Here is a 21,178-nt window from a genome sequence, read left to right as displayed (position 1 = left end):
GGCGGCATAGGTTTAAGGTGCGAGGGGCAAGGTATAGAGTAGATGTATGAGGCAGGTTTTTTTTTTTTTTTTTTTTACACAGAGGGTAGTGGGTGCCTGGAACTCGCTGCCGGAGGAGGTGGTGGAAGCAGGGACGATAGTGACATTTAAGGGGCATCTTGACAAATACATGAATAGGATGGGAATAGAGGGATACGGACCCGGGAAGTGTAGAAGATTGTAGTTTAGTCGGGCAGCATGGTGGTCGGCATGGGCTTGGAGGGCCGAAGGGCCTGTTCCTGTGCTGTACTTTTCTTTGTTCTTTGTTCAGCTTAGTACTAAGGAAGTGCTGCAGTGTCAAAACCACTGTATTTTTGGATGAGATGTTAAATCCATGACTGCTGGCCCCGTCTGGTGAACACAGCAGATCACAAATATTCAAAGCTGACACTCCAATGCAATACTGAGGGAGCCCTGCACTGTCGCCGTCTTTCAGGAGCGATGTTAAACCAAGTTCAGGCAGATGTAAAATATTCCATGCCACTATTTCGAATGTGAGCAGGGGAGTTATCCCCAATATCCGAGCCAATATTTATCCCTCAACTGACATCGCAAAAGCATTATCACATTGTTATTTGTAGGAGTTTGCTATGTGCAAATTAGTTGTCAAGTTTCCTGTATTACAACAGTGACTACACTTCAGAAAGTATTTATTTGGCTGGAAAATACTTTGAGATGCCAGGTGGTAGTGAAGAACATTATATAAATGCAAGTCTTTCTTACTGTTGCACTAGTTGAAGAACAACAGAGAAGTTGATGGCATATATTTTTCAGCCAACAACTTTCATCAAGTCATTTGTCTCATCGCTGTTTTTGGACCATTGCTGTGCATAAATCTGCTGCCATATTTCCTATAGTGACTGCATTTCAAAAGCATTTCATTCGCAATTAAGTTCTTTGGACATCCTGATTACTTTGTCAAAGGCACTATTTATTGGAAATTTAGCCAACAGTGAAACAGATATTCTGATTTTCAACCATGAGATTGTTTGGAAGTAGGGGTGAGAAAGAAAAGTCAATTTCCTTCTGTTACAACCCCCATGAGAACAACTCGATTAATCTCCCCATGAGCCTCGTGGTGTACGAGCTTGCCCGCTGAGGGGCCTCTGCCCTTCTAGGGCTCACTAATTCCACATGATAAAAGCTGGCCCAGGTAGGAGCCGGTATTCCAGAATGGTCCCAGCTGGGACTTTTACTGTTGCTTGTATATACTTTTCCTAATAAACCATTTTTCACTCTCCTTTCAGGACTCCTTGACTGCTATACTTTCCTTGTTTGATTGATTGATAGATATTTATTATCACATGTACCGAAGTACAGTGAATAATATTTTTCTGCGGCCAAGGGAACATACACAGTACATACATAGTAGACAAAAGAATAATCAACAGAGTACATTGACAATGGTACATCAACAATAGTGATTTGTTACAGCGCGAAACAAGGGCCAAACAAGAGCAGTATAGGGCGTCGTGAAGTGTTCTTACAGGGAATAGATCAGTCCAAGGGAGATTCGTTGAGGAGTCTAGTAGCTGTGGGGTAGAAACTGTTCCTATGTCTGGATGTTTGTTTTATTTTTAAATTATTTTTAAAGTAAATTGAATATTGAAAGCAAATTCATTCTTTGAGTGAAACAGAAAGAAAATTAAAGAAAGGGACTGAGTTAGATTAATTAGGGGAATGGCCTTCTGCTCTTTCTTTTACCTACCTTTGGGGTGAGTAGGTAGGAGGGAGTTAATTGAGAATAGATCAAGCAGAAAAGCAGAATACAAGGGTTGGGTGGGCAGTCAAAAGAAAGTTAAGAGCAGTGGCAGAAGCAAGAGGCTGATAAGGAGAGGCCATTTGAGGGATAAAAGGAATTGGGTACAGAATGGGAAGGTAAGCACATTTTACCAGATCCTGCACACACAGATGAAGTCTGCAGCTATTGTGATACTCTTCCACGCAACATCACTTACCATCCTACCAAGGAAAAAAACAGATGAAAAAGCAAAAATAACTGAAAGAGTGAAGGTCAAGTGACAAAAACAGAAGAGAACAGAGAGAAACAGCAATACAAAGACAGCAGAGACAGGCAGTAGTTGTAAGAGCTCGGATAGCCATAAGCACAGGTGAGTTCCCAATTCATACCTATCACCTGAATACAATTTAACACCTAACTGATATTTAATTAATAACAGTGATCATAGTCTCTGAAAAATGTATGTAATGCCATGGGAGATTGGCTAGTATACTGAATATTTGTATGCAGCTGCATTATAGTTCTCACTAATCGTATTTTATATAATTTTATCACTATTCTTACATTCTTTTGATTAATACTCACTCATACCTGATCAGTCATGATCATAATCTTGCCATAGCGAAGAGATTTCAGAGACTCTGCATCATCGTAACTTTTCTTGTACTGCAGACCAACTATCTTGATAATGCTGTTGATCTCTGCATTCTCCATTATCTGCATGACAAAGTAGCCATATCCATGGTTTTGTAGAATTGTAATATTTCACAACTTTCATGCTGTCAATTAACATATTGGAATACAAGCCATACCTTTATGAAACCTTTTTTACATTTGACATATACACAATAGCCATTTACATTTCTAACCATAGCAGTAATAATTAATTACTTTATGCAAATTCCAAGTGATGCTCTAAAATTAATCAACCAAAGTGTTGACGAATTTAAGATACCAAGACTACAAGAGTGCACAATTATCTATATAATTTCACGCATCCGTCTAATGTTTCATTGTCAGTTTTTCCTGAAAAAATGATTTACTGAAGCTATATAGTTAAAACTAAAACATTTACAAATTAACAGTATTGTAATATCCATGATACATCAACTTTACTTTTTTAAAAAAAAATTTAGAGTACCCAATTATTTTTTCCAATTAAGGGGCAATTTAGCGTGGCCAATCCACCTACTCTGCACATTTTTGGGTTGTGGGGGCGAAACCCACGCAGACACGGGGAGAATGTGCAAACTCCACACGGACAGTGACCCAGAGCCGGGATCGAACTTGGGACCTCAGCGCCGTGAGGCATCTGTGCTAACCACTAGGCCACCGTGCTGCCCTACATCAACTTTACTAATAGCACTAAAGAACATGAAACATGGCAAACAAGTCAGCTCGTGGCATCTGGTGTGTATGTGTATACAGCAAATGGACATGACACCAGGCTGAACTTTAGTTGCATGGACATACTGTTTCCCCTCCCCTCCTCACCCGCTGGAAGAAAGTACGGCAGAAAAATTACCAACTTTAAAAAGGAGCACAGTGATAATACAGTGCGGGTGACTTAACAAGCTGAGGGTTGGACTTCCATCCCTCAGTGGAAATTAGTTCGCCCTCAAAAGCAGCAAGCTGATCTGATTGACTGGCAGCTCTCGCAGTTCCAATAGTTCCAGTGGGTGGTGCTAAGACTGCAAGGAGGCCCATGAAGAAATGTCATTGAAACAGGACAAGGCGAGTCCTCCGGACAGGGAGGCATCGGGCACTCTAGGGAGTGGGACAGGGGGATAGATTTTGGAGGCCTGGTGGAAGGCATGATCTTGGGGAAGTTTCTCACTGTGGGCAGGTTACGCCCCTATTACACCAACCTTGGTGGGAAAAAAAACAAGATTCCCACTCTCCCCCATCTTCTATTGACTAGCGTATTATGACAGTGGAAGCGAATTGAGGCCCCAGATTGCCACTTAAGAGGGAAATTATGGGCCTTAATTGGTATAAGGGTGAGCACCCTGGTGGACACCTTACCCAACCTGATTATGGGCACTGGGTCAGGGATGGCTGGAAAGCCATCAGTAGGAGCAGCTACCCACCTTACCTAATTTACATGTTCCCACAGTCAGAATCATGGCCACTGGGGATGCTGCAAAATTTCCCACACTATAGCTGTGTCTTTCTTTCAATTATCTGAGAAACAGAAAAAAATGCTGATTCTTTTTTGCTAAGATGCCCGGCAAACATTAGCAGATTGTAGCCCCATTAAAAGGCAAGCTTGCATTATTAACAGATCTCCTATGGCACAGCTGTAAGGTAAATCGGAGGATTTTTTCATGATAAAAAGCATACTGAGCAAAGAATTATGCTACTGATAAACGGTAGTGGATTCCTTTTAAGTTACAATTTAAATTGCGGAGCATTTTTGAAATGAACATGGATAAATAAGAGATCTGGTAGGTCTTTCCAGCAGAATTTTGGACCCAAGGGTGAGCAGGGGAGAGATGACAATGCAGGCCATCACACTTCAGATTGCAAGAATTAAGAAAGTTTAAGTCTCCAAAGTATTAATGATGCAAAGTCTGAAGCAAAGGAATGGTATAATTCCATTGGTATAAAACCAGGGGCTGGTTTAGCACAGTGGGCTAAACAGCTGACTTGTAACACAGAACAAGGCAACAGCGCGGGTTCAATTCCCGTACCGGCCTCCCTGAACAGGTGCCGTAATGTGGCGACAAGGGGCTTTTCATAGTAACTTAATTGAAGTCCACCTGTGACAATAAGTGATTATTATATTATTAATTAACAAACAGATTTTTGTTTTCACTGCAAATCCAATCTTCTTGAGGGATAGGAACTGGAAAAGTTCCAACTAAGATTGGTACTATAGTACTGCTGAAACACTTAATTAAATGCATGATTCTCCACAAATATCTAATAATAATATTTTTTAAATATTCCAAGCCAGGTCACTAACACAAGGTTCATTGGCCTAATTATGTTGAAAGATTTAAAGACATATATTTGGTGTCTATGGGCGTGATCTATCGGAAAAGTTTCCAAGTGCCCTTTGCAGCGGAATTTTAGAACATAGAACATACAGTGTAGGAGGCCATTCAGCTCATCGAGTCTGCACCAACCCACTCAAGCCCTCACTTCCACTCTATCGCCATAACCCAATAACCCCTCCTAACCTTTTTTTGGTCACTAAGGGCAATTTATCATGGCCAATCCACCCAACCTGCATGTCTTCGGGCTGTGGGAGGAAACCGGAGCACCCGGAAGAAACCCACACAGACATGGGGAGAACGTGCAGACTCCGCACAGACAGTGATCCAGTGGGTATCGAACCTGGGACCCTGGCACTGTGAAGCAACAGTACTATCCACTTGTGCTACCGTGCTGGGAATTTCTTCCTGGCTCTGTTGGCGGGTTTGCCACCATTATCTAACCACACTTAGTTACTTTTTGGAACCCTGGGGAGTTTTTCACCGCGCTAGCCCACACTTAGAATTATTTTCACCATTGGGGAGCTGAACTCGCTGTACAGACCGGCTCCTCAGAGATCGGGCCACCATTTTGAAAGGGTGCCCTGGTCTCCAAGTGGGCTTGAGGGTCCTCACACCCCCACCCACAGGCAATGTCACCCCCCCAACACACACATGGGCACCCCCCCTTCAAGTGATAGCACCCCACTATTGGGTCACTGAGGGCCCCCCCTTTTCAGGCCTTCCCGCCCCTTTTGCCCTCCCCAATCAGAACCCCACCATTCACCACCCTTCATACTCGCCCTGCATCTCCCCACCCTTCATTCCCCCCACCCTCCTTTCATGGGCATGACGCCCCAAGCCCCTGGCCGTGCCACTGTGGCACCGCCTCTCTGGCAGTGCTCCTGCCAGCTTGGCAGTGCCCCTGAGCACCTTGGCAGTGCCAGGGTGTTAGTGCCCAAGTGGCAGCCTGGCAGTCAAGGTGCCAGTGTTCCAGAAAGAGGGCCAGAGAGCCACCTAGCACTGTCCCTGACCACCCAGGGGCCTCAGATGGCCTGGGAGCCCCCCTGGGTGCCGTTCGGCCTGGTCCACATTTGTGTGGACCAGTACTGAATGGCGCCCAGCTGGGGTCACTACGCGGAGGCCAGTAGATGCCAGATGCCCGATAGTTCCCGGGTCTGCACGCCTAAACAGGTTTTAAAGCTACTTAGGCGTGCGATGCTTCGTCCCGCCCATTGTGACCGTGATCCTGATTGCAACATGTCAGGAGACCTGGGTAGATCTCGCGAGGCGTAAAATGCTGCCAGCAAGCCCGCTGGCGGCCTCTCCCAACGTCTACCAGTCGTGTTGCGCTCCTGTTCAGGTGCAACGTGGCCGGTCGATCGCTTCCTAGGTTTTTGCAAAACTAGGGAACCAAAACCAAAAAGCTCTGCTGCGACCTCCATGCATTATTAATGAATTTTCCATAAATGTTCATATTGGACAGGTGTCACTGAGCAAAACAGTGGGCATCAACTCTGATACTATCAAGATAGCTCTCATGATTGTAGATATAAATATCATATTCAAAATATTGCTGGAAATGTTCACTCAAGTGGAATTCTCAGAACTTGTTTGACCATGGGGTCAATTTTTTGTATCGTCATTTAATTATGCCAACTGTACAAATTAAATCAACTTAGATGTGCTCTTTGTGATCCTCCTATAAACTGGTTCAGAAAGATTTAATGGCATACCAATTTAAATGCTGGACTTGTGAAGCAAAATGTCACATTTCATATTTGTTTGCAAGGAAGTACTGCTTTAGTTCAAACTCTGAATACTGGCAGTATTACTGGTGGTGGGTGAGAGCGGGTGGTGGGGGCTGTGTGCTGAGCCTAAATGCTCGACCAACATCCCCAACCCTGCCCAATGTTGCAGTCATGCATAAATGTAGCTGAAGGTATAGCTACAGTCTTGGCCTGAAGCATGTTTCCTCCCATTCACTGCTTTCCTGTATAAAGAGAAGAAATCTGAAGTGGGCAGCGTGGGGATGTGGGGATCAAAAGAGACGAATCGGAAGGAGGTGGGGAGGGGAGCGAGAGATCAGAGGAGCATGGGGTGGGGAATAGAAAGAGGTACCATGGATTGGCGAGGCAGGAGATCAAGGCGATAGAGGAGATCAGGCAGACAATCAAAAAAAAGTGGTATGGGAGAAAAGGAGAGCATAAGAGAGAGCGAGACAGAGATCTTTACCATGAAGTGCTGCAAAGTAATTATGCAGAAAGCCTGTGATCTCTGTGACAAATGATATCACTGACACTATTAAGTATGAAAGTCATGGCACTGTTCACTTCGTAATATAAAAGGTGAACCTCATCTCCACTCCTTCTATTGAATAAACCTGTTAAGAATTTGTGCCCCACAAAAATGCCACATCAGTCACTTCAATTCTCACCTAGAGTGTCTAGTTTGATGGTGTGAACAGCAACCATATAGTATACTTCCAGTTTTCAGCCAATCTGTTATGTCATCGTGTTCATGAGCTAGACCACTCAATGTCATCCTTAATACATGCTAAAACATTTGCTGCTTCGCTAGCTATGTCACTTACAATGACTTTGCCCTCACCGGTTTAGGTTGAATAAAATGTGCCTCAATACTTTGCCACTTTGCCACTTAAATTATGTAAAATAACCAATGCAATGTATTGTCAAGTTCAACCTTCGAGAAATAGCTATGGCGCCCTGCATGATCTTGCATCATCTGCTCACGAGTTCACTTTTGCAAGGCCTGTAAGTTGACTTGAACTTAGCATTTGTGAACAGGTCAATGGTGTGTAGGTGTTGCCTGATGGCACCGTTGCTGATACATGCAATCGCTCAGCTAATTCAAAATTATATGTTCGTACGTACATGCTGCAGATACTTTCAAAACAAAATTCTGATATAAAATGCTGAAAACACTGCAATTTATATCACCCAACTGTTTCTTGGGAGGAGCTTGACAGGCAGCCTGCACATGTCCATGTTAAATGTTATCCTGCTTTTCTATGTACCTGTTCATATTAAGAGTATATACCTCTGCATATGAACAGGTAATTACCATTGTCTTGGCTGCACTGTAACAACGTGGTTCGGAAACGGCAAGCTCTGACTCATGGGTTTCTGCATCTTACCTAGGGTATGTGCAGTGCGTACTGTATTGGATCACTTTGCTGCTGCATACAAAGTGAACAAGTGGAAATAATCTTTCACTATTTTGAAGAATAAACCTGGTTTCCCAGGCCATTCAGCCTAAACCTAATGGTTAGGAAACTTTTAATGCCAACAATCTAGCACAAAATTATTTGGCATTTGGAAAAGTATGGACAAATAAATGAAGTCAGCACAAATGTGTGGTACACAAATTGTGAAATAGAAACAGAAAACGCTGGATAAACTCAGCAGGTCTGACAGTATGTATGGAGAGAGAGAAACAGAGTTAACGTTTCAAATCCATGTGATTCTTCTACAGAAGTGTATACAAATTGTGTTTGATTAACCTGATTTGAGATTTTTTTTGGTGAAGTAATGGAGGAGGTTGATGAGGGCAGGGAAACTGAAGTGTAAATTAATTTTTAAAATGGTGTTTTATAGACTATCACATAATAGAATTACTAGCAAAATTAAAGCTCATCAAATTAAATTGCTGCATGGATTCCAAATTGACTGAGAGAAAGAAAGCAGAAAGTAGGTTGAACAGTTGTTTTTCAAACTAGTGGGGAGCCCCCAGGAGCAGTAGTCATAAAGACTACTATTCTTCATGATATATAACTTCGGTATAAAAGTCACAATATCAAAGTTTGCTCATGTCATAAAACTCAAATGTAGCAAACCGTGAAGAGCATAGTAAAAGATTTCAGGACATATAGTGAAATGGGAACTCTCAAGTAGGTAAAATTTAATGCAAAGAAGTGAGAAGTAATTAATTTTGGTAGGAAGAATAAGATGATGAAATGATACAGAAATAATATGCTCTCAATTCCCTGCCCCTGGAGATATATTATCGGGCGTGGTGATGTCGGGTCATATGGCAAGCAGGTGGGCTTAAAATTGGGAGCCCGCCCGCTTTATTGTGGGTGGCACAGTAGTACAGTGGTTAGCACTGTTGCTTCACAGCACGGAGTTGCGGGTTCGATTCCCACTTGGGTCACTGTCTGTGCAGAGTTTGCACGTTCTCCCCATGTCTACGTAGGTTTTTTCCGGGTGCTACTGTTTCCACCCACAAGTCCCGAAAGACATGTTTGTTCGGTGAATTGGGCATTCTGAAATCTCCCTCTGTGCACCCGAACAGGCACCGGAGTGCGGCGACTCGGGGATTTTCACAGTAACTTCATTGCAGTGTTAATGTAAGCCTACGTGTGACAATAATAAAATTATTAGATTATTATTATTGTTCAAATTTCATTTAAGTAGGTATTTATTGTTGTTAATGACCTAATTCACAGCAATATGTTGTGTCAGCAATAAGACGCTTACAGTCTGAATGACACCAAATGGAGGTTCTCAATTTTCCTGAGGAAACTTATTAGAGCAGGCTTAAAACGTATAGCTTAGCCGAGTCTCATCTTAGCTGTTCAGAGTTCTGTAACTGCTGGGATTGACTCATTCAAGGAACATATTAATTACTCATTAGATGCATTAGCTCATATTAATTAGAGGTCTTTCATTCACTAAAGTACACTATTCAATTCTTGTCCATCACCCAAAGCTTTAAAGTAGCCGAAAACAATCTGCATTGTGGCCTCAGTGGGAGTTACAAGCTCCAGGGAGGAGGTGGTGGTGGTGGAGAGAGTGAGGAAGAAGGCAGAGCAGAAGGTCCAGGATGCACCAGTGGTTCATGAAGGGGCCAGCTGTGTCAGACCAAGAGGGTATTGAAGACGTCATACATCCTTGGTGGAGTCGTGTGTGGTCTTATGTAGCACCTCGGGGCCAGGACTGAGCTATCTGCAGATGTCAGAGACTCTCTGTGAGAGAAGGCTCAGGCTATCAAGAGTCATATCACTCTGTGACATGTTCGTAGGGGAGATCTCCTCCAACTGTGTTGGAGGGACATCCGATGCCGGGAGCTTGAAAAGTCACTTTCACGCTCAGTTCTTCGTGACAGGCTCCTTTCAGGCAGCATGTGGAGACCTCAGTGACATAATGTAGCCTGCTGCACACCACTGCATCAACGCCTTCACTGATACTATATTTTAAAGGGCAGGGAATTACATCTCCTTCACACTGGATGAACAGAGTAAACTGGGTAGAACCAAAAGTTTTGTGATGATTGCAGGTTTCCCCAAGGGTGTGCAGGGAGCTATTGATTGTACTCATGTCAGAAAGGCTTCTGCAGGACAGTCCTGCACCTTCATCAACAGGAAGGGTTAAACTCATTGAACAACCAACTGGACTATGGTCATCGCCACATTATGCAGGTATACACCAGGTACCTGGGCAGCAGCCACAACTGTTTCATTTTTCAAAACTCAAAGGTGCCAGATCAGCAAGCCTGAAGCCCTGGATGGATGGCTTGTAAGTGACAAGGAATACCCATTGAGGGGTGGCTAATGACACCTGTGAGGTGCAATGACATCCACGGAAAGACCAGGGTCATCATCGAGCAGACCATCAGCCTCTTGAAAATGAGGTTCAAATGCCTTGAAATCTGGAGGAGCTCTGCAGTACGCTCCCTCACATGTGTCGCTGATGGATGTGGTATACTGTGCCCTCTGTAACCTTGTTATCTAAAGAGGGAATGCCTGGACAATGAGGGTGCGACAGATATGGGCCACTTCTCAGAGGATGAGGTGATGGAACGCGGCAACATTCAGGTTGAAGGCTCTGGCTGAGATCGCATGGAAGGCTGTGACACTAGGTGTGCCTTGATAAGGTAGAGCTTTCAACAATAAGGCAAAGGTTTCAACAGTTTACAAAGTCCCGAAATCAGAGATGTGTGAACGCTATATATCCAAACCTTGATCCATGAGCAATGTGCCATGAGCTGGGCAGCACGGTAGCATTGTGGATAGCACAAGCGCTTCACAGCTCCAGGGTCCCAGGTTCGATTCCGGCTTGGGTCACTGTCTGTGCGGAGTCTGCATATCCTCTCCGTGTGTGCGTGGGTTTCCTCCGGGTGCTCCGGTTTCCTCCCACAGTCACAAAGATGTGCAGGTTAGGTGGATTGGCCATGATAAATTGCCCTTAGTGTCTAAAATTGCCCTTAGTGTTGGGTGGGGTTACTGGGTTATGGGGATAGGGTGGAGGTGTTGACCTTGGGTAGGGTGCTCTTTCCAAGAGCCGGTGCAGACTCGATGGGCCGAATGGCCTCCTTCTGCACTGTAAATTCTATGAAATAGCTCCATCGTGTCAACAAACCTACCCTTTCCAAAAATTAACACAAGAAGCATCCTGCCCTGCATCGAGATTATCAAGTTTTCTCCTGATTCAAGTCCCACTGCCTATTAAAACATCAGCATGAGGGATTGTGAAGTGAGGGTTTATTTACAAATGTACAATCATGATTTACATTCACAGGAATAAGCTACTCAACGATGTGTCCCTCTTGGTGACTACTGTGGAGTTTTCTGACACATTTATGAGTAGTCTGGCATAGCACTGCTCCCTCAATTGCTGCTGCACTGGAAAGGGGATACCAATTTTCCATCTCCCTTGTCCTGGATGACTTACTCGGATGTCCTCTGTGTAGCTGCAGTCTTGAGCGGCCTGACACTTTGGTGACCTCTGCTGTGAGGCAGGAGAATCTTCTGCTGCCATGGAACTGTTCGAGGACTATGTCAATGGCAGTTGAATGGAAGAGATGCTGCCCCCATTAGAAGTGCCCTGAGAGGTGTTTCCAGATGGTGGTACCTGCTGCTCATCCTGTGCCACTAGGACCGCATGGTCCTCCCTGCATACTGGTGAGGTCCCAGGAGCTGGATATGTGCTCAGTCCCCAGCCTCTGGGCACCTCAACTCAGAGCCAAAGCAATGGTGTGCAGGTCAGAGCACACACCGATGATGCAGCTGCAATACGTTTGGTTTGTCCGATCATGACAATCTCCAGTCTGTCAATGCAGGAAGTTTGGCGCTCCAAAGAGTGGGTGGCCACAATGTTCATGGCCTAAATGGACACCTCCACAGTCGTGGCCATAGCATCCCTCTATTTTGCCTGCAACATTCACCATGGACCTTGTGACTCGAGGCTCATCATTCAACTTGGATTTAGTCTCTGGATCACTCCAGACACTCCTCCAACTTCTCAAGACATGCACATACGGCCCCAGATGCCCTCATTAAACTGCCAATCTCCATTCTTTTTTAAAATAAATTTAGAGTACCTAATTCTATTTTTTTGGCAATTTAGTGTGGCTAATCCACCTAACTTGCACATCTTTGCGTTGTGGGGGTGAGAACCTGGCAGACACAGCAAGAATGTGCAAACTCCACACAAATATTGACCCCCAAGCCGGGATCGAACTAGAGTCTTCAGCCCCGTGAGGCAGCAGTGCTAACCATCGTGCCACCGGCATGTCTCCATTCTGACATACAAATCCCTATTGAGGTAACAGTATCTACGATGGTGCTTGGGACAGAGAGAGGATGTAGCGCTGAATCCTCCCAGAATCTTCCTCCTCCTTGGGGTGTCGGCAAGGCATCCAGAGGAGGGTTCATGGAAGAGGCTTTACTGTGACAAAGAGAAATAAGTAAGGATGTCAGTAGTCATCACGGACCTTGCCACATCAGCGCAAAATCACTAAGCTCTGCAAAATAATTCACGTCCAATGTGAGTTGAGACTATGCAGACTCAACACATACTTGTACCAACATCTAAAGCTTCCAATTATGAAGCTTCCCGGGGTTTCAATGCCGGATGAGTTTCAATAAATCATGCCGAATCTCCATCTGCTTCCCACTTGCACTCTCAGTTTGTGCCTTTTGCCATCTCACCAGACCCATGCATTCCTCCACTCTCGCCTCTGCCAATGGACCTAGATGATTCTGTGTCAGTGAGCATCAACACCTGCTCTTCAAATTGATTCACGATCATTAATTCCAACACACCCCACCAATCTAGCCCGTCGGACATTGCTAGCTCGCTTCTCCTGAAAAGATGTGTAAGATTGCACTCATTAGCACTAGCAGCTTATTTAATGATGTGGAGATGCCGGTGTTGGACTATGGTGAGCACAGTAAGAAGTCTTACAACACCAGGTTAAAGTCCAACAGGTTAGTTTCAAACACTAGCTTTCGGAGCACTGCTCATCTGAGGAAGGCGCAGTGCTCCAAAAGCTAGTGTTTGAAACTAACCTGTTGGACTTTAACCTGGTGTTGTAAGACTTCTTACTGAGCTTATTTAATGGAATGCCGCCAACACATAATTAGCAAAGTGCCTGGCAGTCTAAGTGCTGTGCACATCTCTCATCTGCACAGTCTGTCAATTCCCTACGCTCCAACTGGACCACACTGACAGCAATATCTCTGTTGCATCATGTGTCCAAGAGCTCCAGCCAATCTGGCTTTCCTCCTGCATTTGCAATGGTACCATGTAGCACACTGGCACAAGATTGCACATGCGGAGGACTTAACTCATGCTGACTGCTCTCATGAGGTCATGGAGTGTGTTCGGGCATTGAGACCATGTTCTCCACACCAGCTCAACACTGTTGACCTCCTCAGGTACCTCCTCTCAGGTAGTACGTATTTTGTTTCCATTTCTCTTCCCATCGGATGGCATCAACTACATTGGTTAGTTGGACACTCCACAGAGGAGAGCTCTGAGGGAGTCATCATTAAATCAAGGTTTGGCCCTTCTCTCTTGCTTCTGCCTCACTCCAATGGCTCAGACATCTCTGGAGGGAAACATGCAACAGCCAGATAACTCCTCTCGGCGAAGATGTGGAAAACTTGTTCAGATTCAAAAATAAAGACTCCTCTGCTCAGTGGCAAAGTTTGGAGACAGCAGAACGCGAATAAATGCACACTCACCTTAAAAACTTATAAATCACTGAAGTCCAAATGAGCTTCCAAACTCTGAACAATGCTGGCATTTGCTGGTCCCCAATACTGTCCCATGCCAGGGGACCTTTTGAATTACTGGCTGCAATCTCGTTCCAGGTCACAGCTAACAGCCTCAGAGGCCACACATCCTGCCCTCCAGCGCTGATTGAGTGTGATGATGGCCTCAAATTTCAAGTGTCCTAATTAGTGCTATATCTGGTGCATTTAAGGTGGACCTGGAGGTCGGTATGTCGCCGAGCTCTGGGTGTGGAACCCATCCCCAGCTATGCATTGTATTATTCAGCCCACAATTTTAAAGGGAGTGCAGGAACAGAGAGACCTGAGGTGTACATACATAAATCTTAGAAAGTGACTGAACAATTAGAATGGAGAATTTAAAAGGTTTACAGGATCCTTGGTTTTATTAAGGCAGAGAACACAAAAGCTAGTTATGCTAAACCTTTATAAAGCATTGGTTAGGCCCAACTGGAGTAGCTGGCTGATTTTGGGTAGCTCACTACAATTACAGAGGGTCCACAGGAGATTAACCAGAATACCATCAAGATAGAAGTATTCAGATAAGTAGAGACTACAGAAATTGGAACTGATTTCCTTACAGCACAGAAGGCTAAGGGAAGCATTAATAGGGGTATAAAATCTTGAAGAGTTTTCTTATAATAAAAAAGGAGAAAATGTTTCCCACAACAAATGAATTGTCAACCAGAAGACACAGTTTTAAGGCAATTGGCAAATGAACCACAGGTGACATGAGGAAAAGAATGTTAGGCAGCAAGTTATGATGATCTCAAATTCACTTATATTCTATTATAACATGAAAAATGGAGACTGGAGAAATGTTTGAAATAGAAATCCTTGTTAGATTATGGGGAAAGTGGAGTGAATCTAACTAATATCACGATTGCAAAGAGCTCACACAAGCATGATGGTCTGAATGGCTTTTCTCTGTGCTCACTGTTCCATGATTGGATACAGTCCAACTAGTAATCTATTTAATGACAATGAGGACACCCTCATTTAACAGAGGCACGGCAGCACTGTGGTTAGCAATCCTGCCTCACAGCGCCAGGGACCTGGGTTCAATTCCCGGCTTGGCTCACTATCTGTGTGGAGTCTGCACGTTCTCCCCGTGTCTGCGTGGGTTTCCTCCGGGTGCTTCCTCCCACAAATCCCGAAAGACTTGCTTGTTAGATGAATTGGACATTCTGAATTCTCCAGGACAGCAGAGGAGGAGGTGGATCCGGACCCTGTGGTGGTGATATTTGGGGTTTCAGAGAAGCCAGAGCTCATGGAGAGGAGGAAGACCGATGTTGTGGCCTTCGCCTCTGATTGCACAGCAGCGAATCTTGCTGGAGTGGTGGTTCGCATCGTCACCGGGGGTAGTGGCTTGGTTGGCTGACCTGTATGACTTCCTGCGGTTGGAGAAGATAAAGTATGAGTTAAGGGGCTCTGCAGGGAGTGGGAGGTTGAGAAAAGGTGGGGGATGTTTGTGATGGCTCATATGGTCCCAGAAGAGAGGTCAGCTGAAAAACTGAAATGTATTCCATTAGTGATAACACAGTTCCTCACCGAATTTGATATTTTTGAGAATTTAGAGGCCCAGCATATTTCACGTTTAAAGTCAGCACAGGAGTTCTCAATACAACTGGATGAAAGTACAGACATTTCAGATTGTGCAACCTGGCTAGTTTATGTCAGGAATGTTTGGCATAATGAATTTGTTGAGGATTTGCTGTGCTGCCTGACATTACCAAACAGCACGACTGGCGCAGAGATTTCTGGTTTGATTTGTCATATATACTGAGGTATAGTGAAAAGTAATATTCTGCGTACAGTCCAGAAGGATCATTCCATTCATGAAGAAAAACATACCACATACATAAATAAACAATGTAAATACAAAAACATAGGCATCATGTGAAGCATATGGAGCACAGTACCACTCAGGAGAGAAGATGTGTTGAGAGATCAGTTCAGTCCATAAGAGGATCATTCAGGAGTCTGGTAACAGCGAGGAAGACGCTGTTTTTGAAGTTGTTAGTACGTGTTCTCAGACTTCTGAATCTCCTGCCTCGTGGAAGAAATTGGAAGAGTGAATATGCCAGGTGGGACGGGTCTTTGGTTATGCTGCCCGCTTTCTCAAGGCAGCGGGAGGTGTAGACAAAGTCAATGGATAGGAGGCGGTTTCGCTCGATGGACTGGGCTGTGTTCACGACTCTCTGTAGTTTCTTACGGTCTTGGGCAGAGCAGTTGCCATACCAGGCTGTGATGCAGCCAGATAGGATGCTTTCTACGGTGCATCTATAAAATTGGTAATGTGGACATGCCAAATTTCCTTAGTTTCCTAAGGAAACATAGGCGCTGTTGTGCTTTCTTGGTCGTATCGTCGACATGGATGGATCAGGACAGATTGTTGGTGATGTGCACACCTAGGAATTTGAAGCTGTCAACTATCTCCACCTCTGCCCCATTGATGCAGATAGGGGTGTTTGCTTCCTGAAGTCAATGACCACTATCTTAGTTTTGCTGATGTTGAGGGTCAGATTCTTGTCGCTATACCACATCACTAAGGTCTCTATCTCCCACCAGTACTTTGATTCATTGTTTTTCGAGATTCGACTCACTATAGGGAGTATAATAGGGGGCTAGGTACGCAGCCTTGCAGGGCCCTGGTATTAAGGACTATCGTGGAGGAGGTGCTGTTGTTTATCTTTATTTATTGTAGTCTATGGGTCAGGAGGTTGAGGATCCAGTTGCAGAAGAGGGAGCCAAATTCTAGGTTTTCGAATTTTGATATAAGCTTGGCTGGGATTATGGTGTTGAAGGCGGAGCTGTAATCAATGAATAGGAGTCTGACATAGGAGTCCTTGTTATCGAGATGCTCCAGGGGTGACTGTAGAGCCAGGGAGATGCCAACTGCTGTGGACGTGTTGCTGTGGTATGAAAATTGCAATGGATTCTGGGAGTATGGAGTTGAAGTGCCACATGACCAACCTCTCCAAGTACTTCATCATGATAGATGTCAAGGCAATCGGACGGTAGTCGTTGAGGCACTTTGCCTGGTTCTTCTTTGGCACCGGTATGATGATAGTCTTCTTGAAGCAGGTGGGAATCTTGGAACAGAGTAAGGAGAGGTTGAAGATGTCCGCAAACACACCCACCAACTGGTCCGGGCAGGATCTAAGTGCACGACCAAGGATTCCATCCGGACCAGTTCCTTTCCAAGGATTCACTTTCAAGAAGGCCAACCTGACTTTGGAAACTGTGACGGTAGCTATGGGTGTGTCTGGGGTAGTTGACAATGGTTTGATGGTCGAAACGAGCATAGATTGAATTGAATTGTTATGTGGTTGGAAAGTGCAGGCTCGACTAGGGTCATTGCAGAGGAATCACAAGCAATGGGGCAGCCGACATGGACTGGGAAAAATAGAAGAGTTATAATAAGGATTAAAGAGGCCAGGACATTTTTTGGAATCATTGTTTTATTCATCATGAGGCATTGGTATCGAAAAGAATTCCATCCGAACTTGAAGTGGTATTGTAAGGAATTGTGAAAGTAGTGAACTTCTTCAAACACAGCACACTCAATACCAGGTTTTTTGAGGCACTGTGTTTTGATCTGGGGGCTGAACACATACATTTCGTGTTCCACACAGAGATACGTTGGCTGTCAAGGGTGTCAGTGTTTACAGATTGAGGTATGAAGGTCACGCTTCCCTCCTTGCGAAATAGTCACCTCTGGCTCAGTCCTTTGGCGATGAAGCTTGGATACTAACCTTTGCAGACATTGTTTCGATTCTAAACGATCTGAACCTCAAATTGCAAGGGAAGGATGATTATTGCTGCTTTCGACACTGTGAAGAAATAGATGCTTTCCAAAAGTAATTTGAAGGTTGGCAACTGTGAGTACAGAGCCAAAAATAGTACATGTTCCCCACATTGTTACGGCACATCACAGAAAACAGTATTAGTAAGGGAACTATTAATAGAAAAGCCTTCTTCAGTCATCTCTGGCTGCGCTGATCAACAGTTTCTGTCGCTCCTTTCCAGAGAAGTTTCGGATTTTGAAAGAGATGGGGTGGATGAAAAATCCTTTTGAGTTTGAGACCCCAGAGTCAATTATTCACTTACAGCTGACTCCAAACGAAGAGGTTCGATTTCCATCCTCACAAAGATGACGAAAGAAACGGGATGAACTTTGCACTTGATATGTGTATTGCCATCTCTTCCTGTGAAACTGATTGAAGTGAGATCGTGAGGACCAATCAGGCTCACCTGTCTCGTTAAAGATAACTGGAAATGGTGTTGCGAAGGTTGGCCGGCGTGGGTCGCGAAGGTCGCCCGGCGTGGGTCGCGAAGTTCGGCAGGCTGGTAAAAGTGGGTCCCGGGAAAGAAAGTTTGAAGAAGATCGGCTTAAGGGGACTCCATCTTACCTTCCCTCAGCAACTTAATATGCATTCCATCTAGACTGGGTAATTTGTGAAAGTACAATGGAACCAGCATGCTACAGACAGACTGGAAACAATCCCAAAACTAACAAATCAGATCAAACACGTCTGCAATCCTACCACATCGGTCCTGAACAGTAATGGACAATTAAACAATTAATTAGAGATGGTTTCGTAAACATCCCAATTGCAAAATTGACTGAGCCCGCACAAATAGGAATGTGGGAATTAGGAGCAGAAGTAGGCAATTCAGCCCTTCGAGCCTGCTCCGCCATTCAATCAGATCATGGCTGATCTCTTCCTAGTCTTAATTCCACCTCCCCACCTGTTGCACATATCTCTTTAACCCGTTCTTTATCAAATATATATCTATCTCCTTCCTGAAGCCATTTAATGACTCAAACTTCACTGCACTATGGGGCAGCGAGCTCCACAAATTCACCACCCTCTGTGAGAAGTAATTCCTCCTCGTTTCAGTTCTAAATCTAGCACCTCTCAACCTATATCCATGACCTCTCATTCTAGATTTCCCCACAAGGAGGAACATTTGGTTTACCTTTACTTTATCAATCCCTTTTATATTTTATACACCTCGATCAGATCCCCTCTAATCCTTTTAAACTCCAGCGAGTATAAGCCCAAACTGTTTAATCTCTCCTCATACCCTTTCATCCCCGGAATCAATCTGTTGAACCTCCTTTGAACTGCCTCCAATGCCACCACATCCTTCCTCAAATAAGGAGGCCAAAACTGGACACAATACTCCAGATGTGGTCTCACCAACACCCTATACAATTGCAACAATACTTCTCTACTTTTGTACTCCAGTCCTTTTGCATTAATCGTTAACATTCCATTTGCCTTTTTAATTACATGCTGTACCTGCAAACCGACTTTCTGCGATTCATGAACGAAGACACCCGGATGCATCTTGAATCTGCTTTCCATTTAGATAATAACTTGCCTTTCTATTTTTTCGGCCAAAATGGATAACCTCACACGTATCTACATTAAACTTGGCCACACCTATCCTCATTTTCCGCACTGACGAACTCCGTCAGTACAGGAAGAGATCGGGACACGATTTTTAAATGCCATCCCAATCTCACAGTTCCCCCCCCCCCCCCCCCCCCCCCCACCCCAGGTGCCGTTATGCCTTATCCACAATAGTGTGGGCCAGCGCTAAACAGCACCATGGCGAGGTCTCCCAGGTGCGGGCTTTAGATCCCAGGTCTTGGGAGACACTGGTGCAGGCCTATTGAAGTGAGGCTAACTGCTCACTTAGATATGCAAATCTGGATCTCACCCAGTGAGGGCAAGATCCAGATCTCTACGTCCTGTGAGATCTCGTTAGATGTTGCGAGGCACCCTGAGCGTCACAAATCTCATGAGACCTCTTGCAAGATTAATGGCCCCATCGTGTCCCAAGTCGGGTGCAACGAGACCACACGATCGCAGCCATAGTGTTGAATTACTTCTAAAGTCTCTCCATCAATAACAATAGCTAGAAATATAGGTGCTTGTCCAGGGGAGGGCTGGTGATGGATTTTGGGTTTACTGATGTTGAGTGGGAAGGGGTTGAGGCTGTTCTGAATATCACTTGCAGTGTGGGCCACAAATGTACAGTTGTCAGCATATTCTAAATTGTAGATGTGCTGGAGGGTTACCTCAGTCTTGACTCTTCTGCCCGTTGAGGATGTAAAGCATCCTGCCAATCATGACCCCTTGTGGAAATTGGGCACAAATGAGTTCCATGACCAGGCACAAAATTTCATAGGAAAGTTTAATATTGAGAATTATTTACAATTAAGTTGGCATCAGAGAAATAATCAAAGAATGTCAACCCTATATTGTTTATGCTGAATTTTGGGACACTAGCTCATCATATGACCTGGTCTTAGCATCACACTCACAATTGACAAGGAAGAACATACATATGGCCCTTAATCCAGTGAGACTAATTGAACTAGTATTGTTGTGGAACCATCCACCTCCCTAGCAATTAAAATTATCAGCTGCCTATTGTGCAAAGCAAAACAAATGTTAAAACATTTAGCCTTGTGCATTAAACCAGTGAAGTTTAACTTATGATGTTTAAGAGGAATCACTTTCTTTCACATTATGAACTATCTTTGATTTAGGAAGTTTAGAATTATGTTCTGTATTTAGCTTTCGTAACTCTATAGTTCTTTTAAATGTTAATGTGTGTTAGTTGAATGTATTGTGTTACACTTAGCAATCACTTTCAAGCATTGACTTTATATGTATTTTATATAGATTTTGTATACCTTATGTAATATTTGTAAAGCTATTGTGTATTTTTAACTGACTTATACTAAGCGCTGACAGATAAAAAAAGATAAAATAGCAAGACAGTACTCTCATCAAAAACCTATCAAAACTCGTCTGTTCAAATAACGTTCTACAGGACATACTGATGGGCTATAGAACAATTAGACTTATGGACTGAATGATCCATCCATGCTCCCAGAAATAACTTGCTGTGTTATCTCAAATTAGAGCAGACATCAAAACCATTCTCACTTATGCTCTATCCATAATCTATATAACTTCAAAAGTACTACCCACTTTGTAAACTTCTATATTATTAAGGATTATAAGCAACTTTACCACTGTATCCTTTGCCTTAAAAATAAAGTAACTCATTCCAAGTAACCAGAGAGAGAAAAACATCATCCAGCAAAATGGCCTTAAAATCATAATCCAATTTAAAACCAGTTAAGCAGTCTGAGATGATGAGCTCAGGGTATCATTCATGGGAGCATGACGGCATATTTCCCTTATCCTGAACAAATAGGCAAGGAAGGGATCATAAAACATTCTTTTATCTAAGCAAGAAGTATCAGAAACAAATGTGAATGAGAAGGATGGTCCCACAGGAAATTGACATCTTGTCCAGCCAGGGCAAAATGGGAAATGGTACTAACAGATG

At 44.0% G+C, this 21,178-nt stretch overlaps 1 protein-coding gene across 4 annotated transcripts in view; it reads right to left on the bottom strand.

Annotated features, from left to right (window-relative positions):
- The window catches only part of LOC119966108 (DNA topoisomerase 2-beta-like), a 221,267-nt gene that overhangs the window by 107,814 nt on the left and 92,275 nt on the right, over positions 1-21,178 (bottom strand). For all 4 annotated transcript variants that reach the window (XM_038797331.1, XM_038797332.1, XM_038797333.1 and 1 more), the window contains one exon: positions 2,372-2,497. In XM_038797331.1, coding sequence (XP_038653259.1) covers positions 2,372-2,497 — 126 coding nt within the window. The remainder of the gene's footprint in view (positions 1-2,371; positions 2,498-21,178) is intronic.

The sequence above is a fragment of the Scyliorhinus canicula genome, chromosome 5 (genome assembly GCF_902713615.1).
Source record: "Scyliorhinus canicula chromosome 5, sScyCan1.1, whole genome shotgun sequence".
Taxonomy (NCBI): domain Eukaryota; kingdom Metazoa; phylum Chordata; class Chondrichthyes; order Carcharhiniformes; family Scyliorhinidae; genus Scyliorhinus; species Scyliorhinus canicula.
This window is presented reverse-complemented; position numbering and strand designations above follow the sequence as displayed.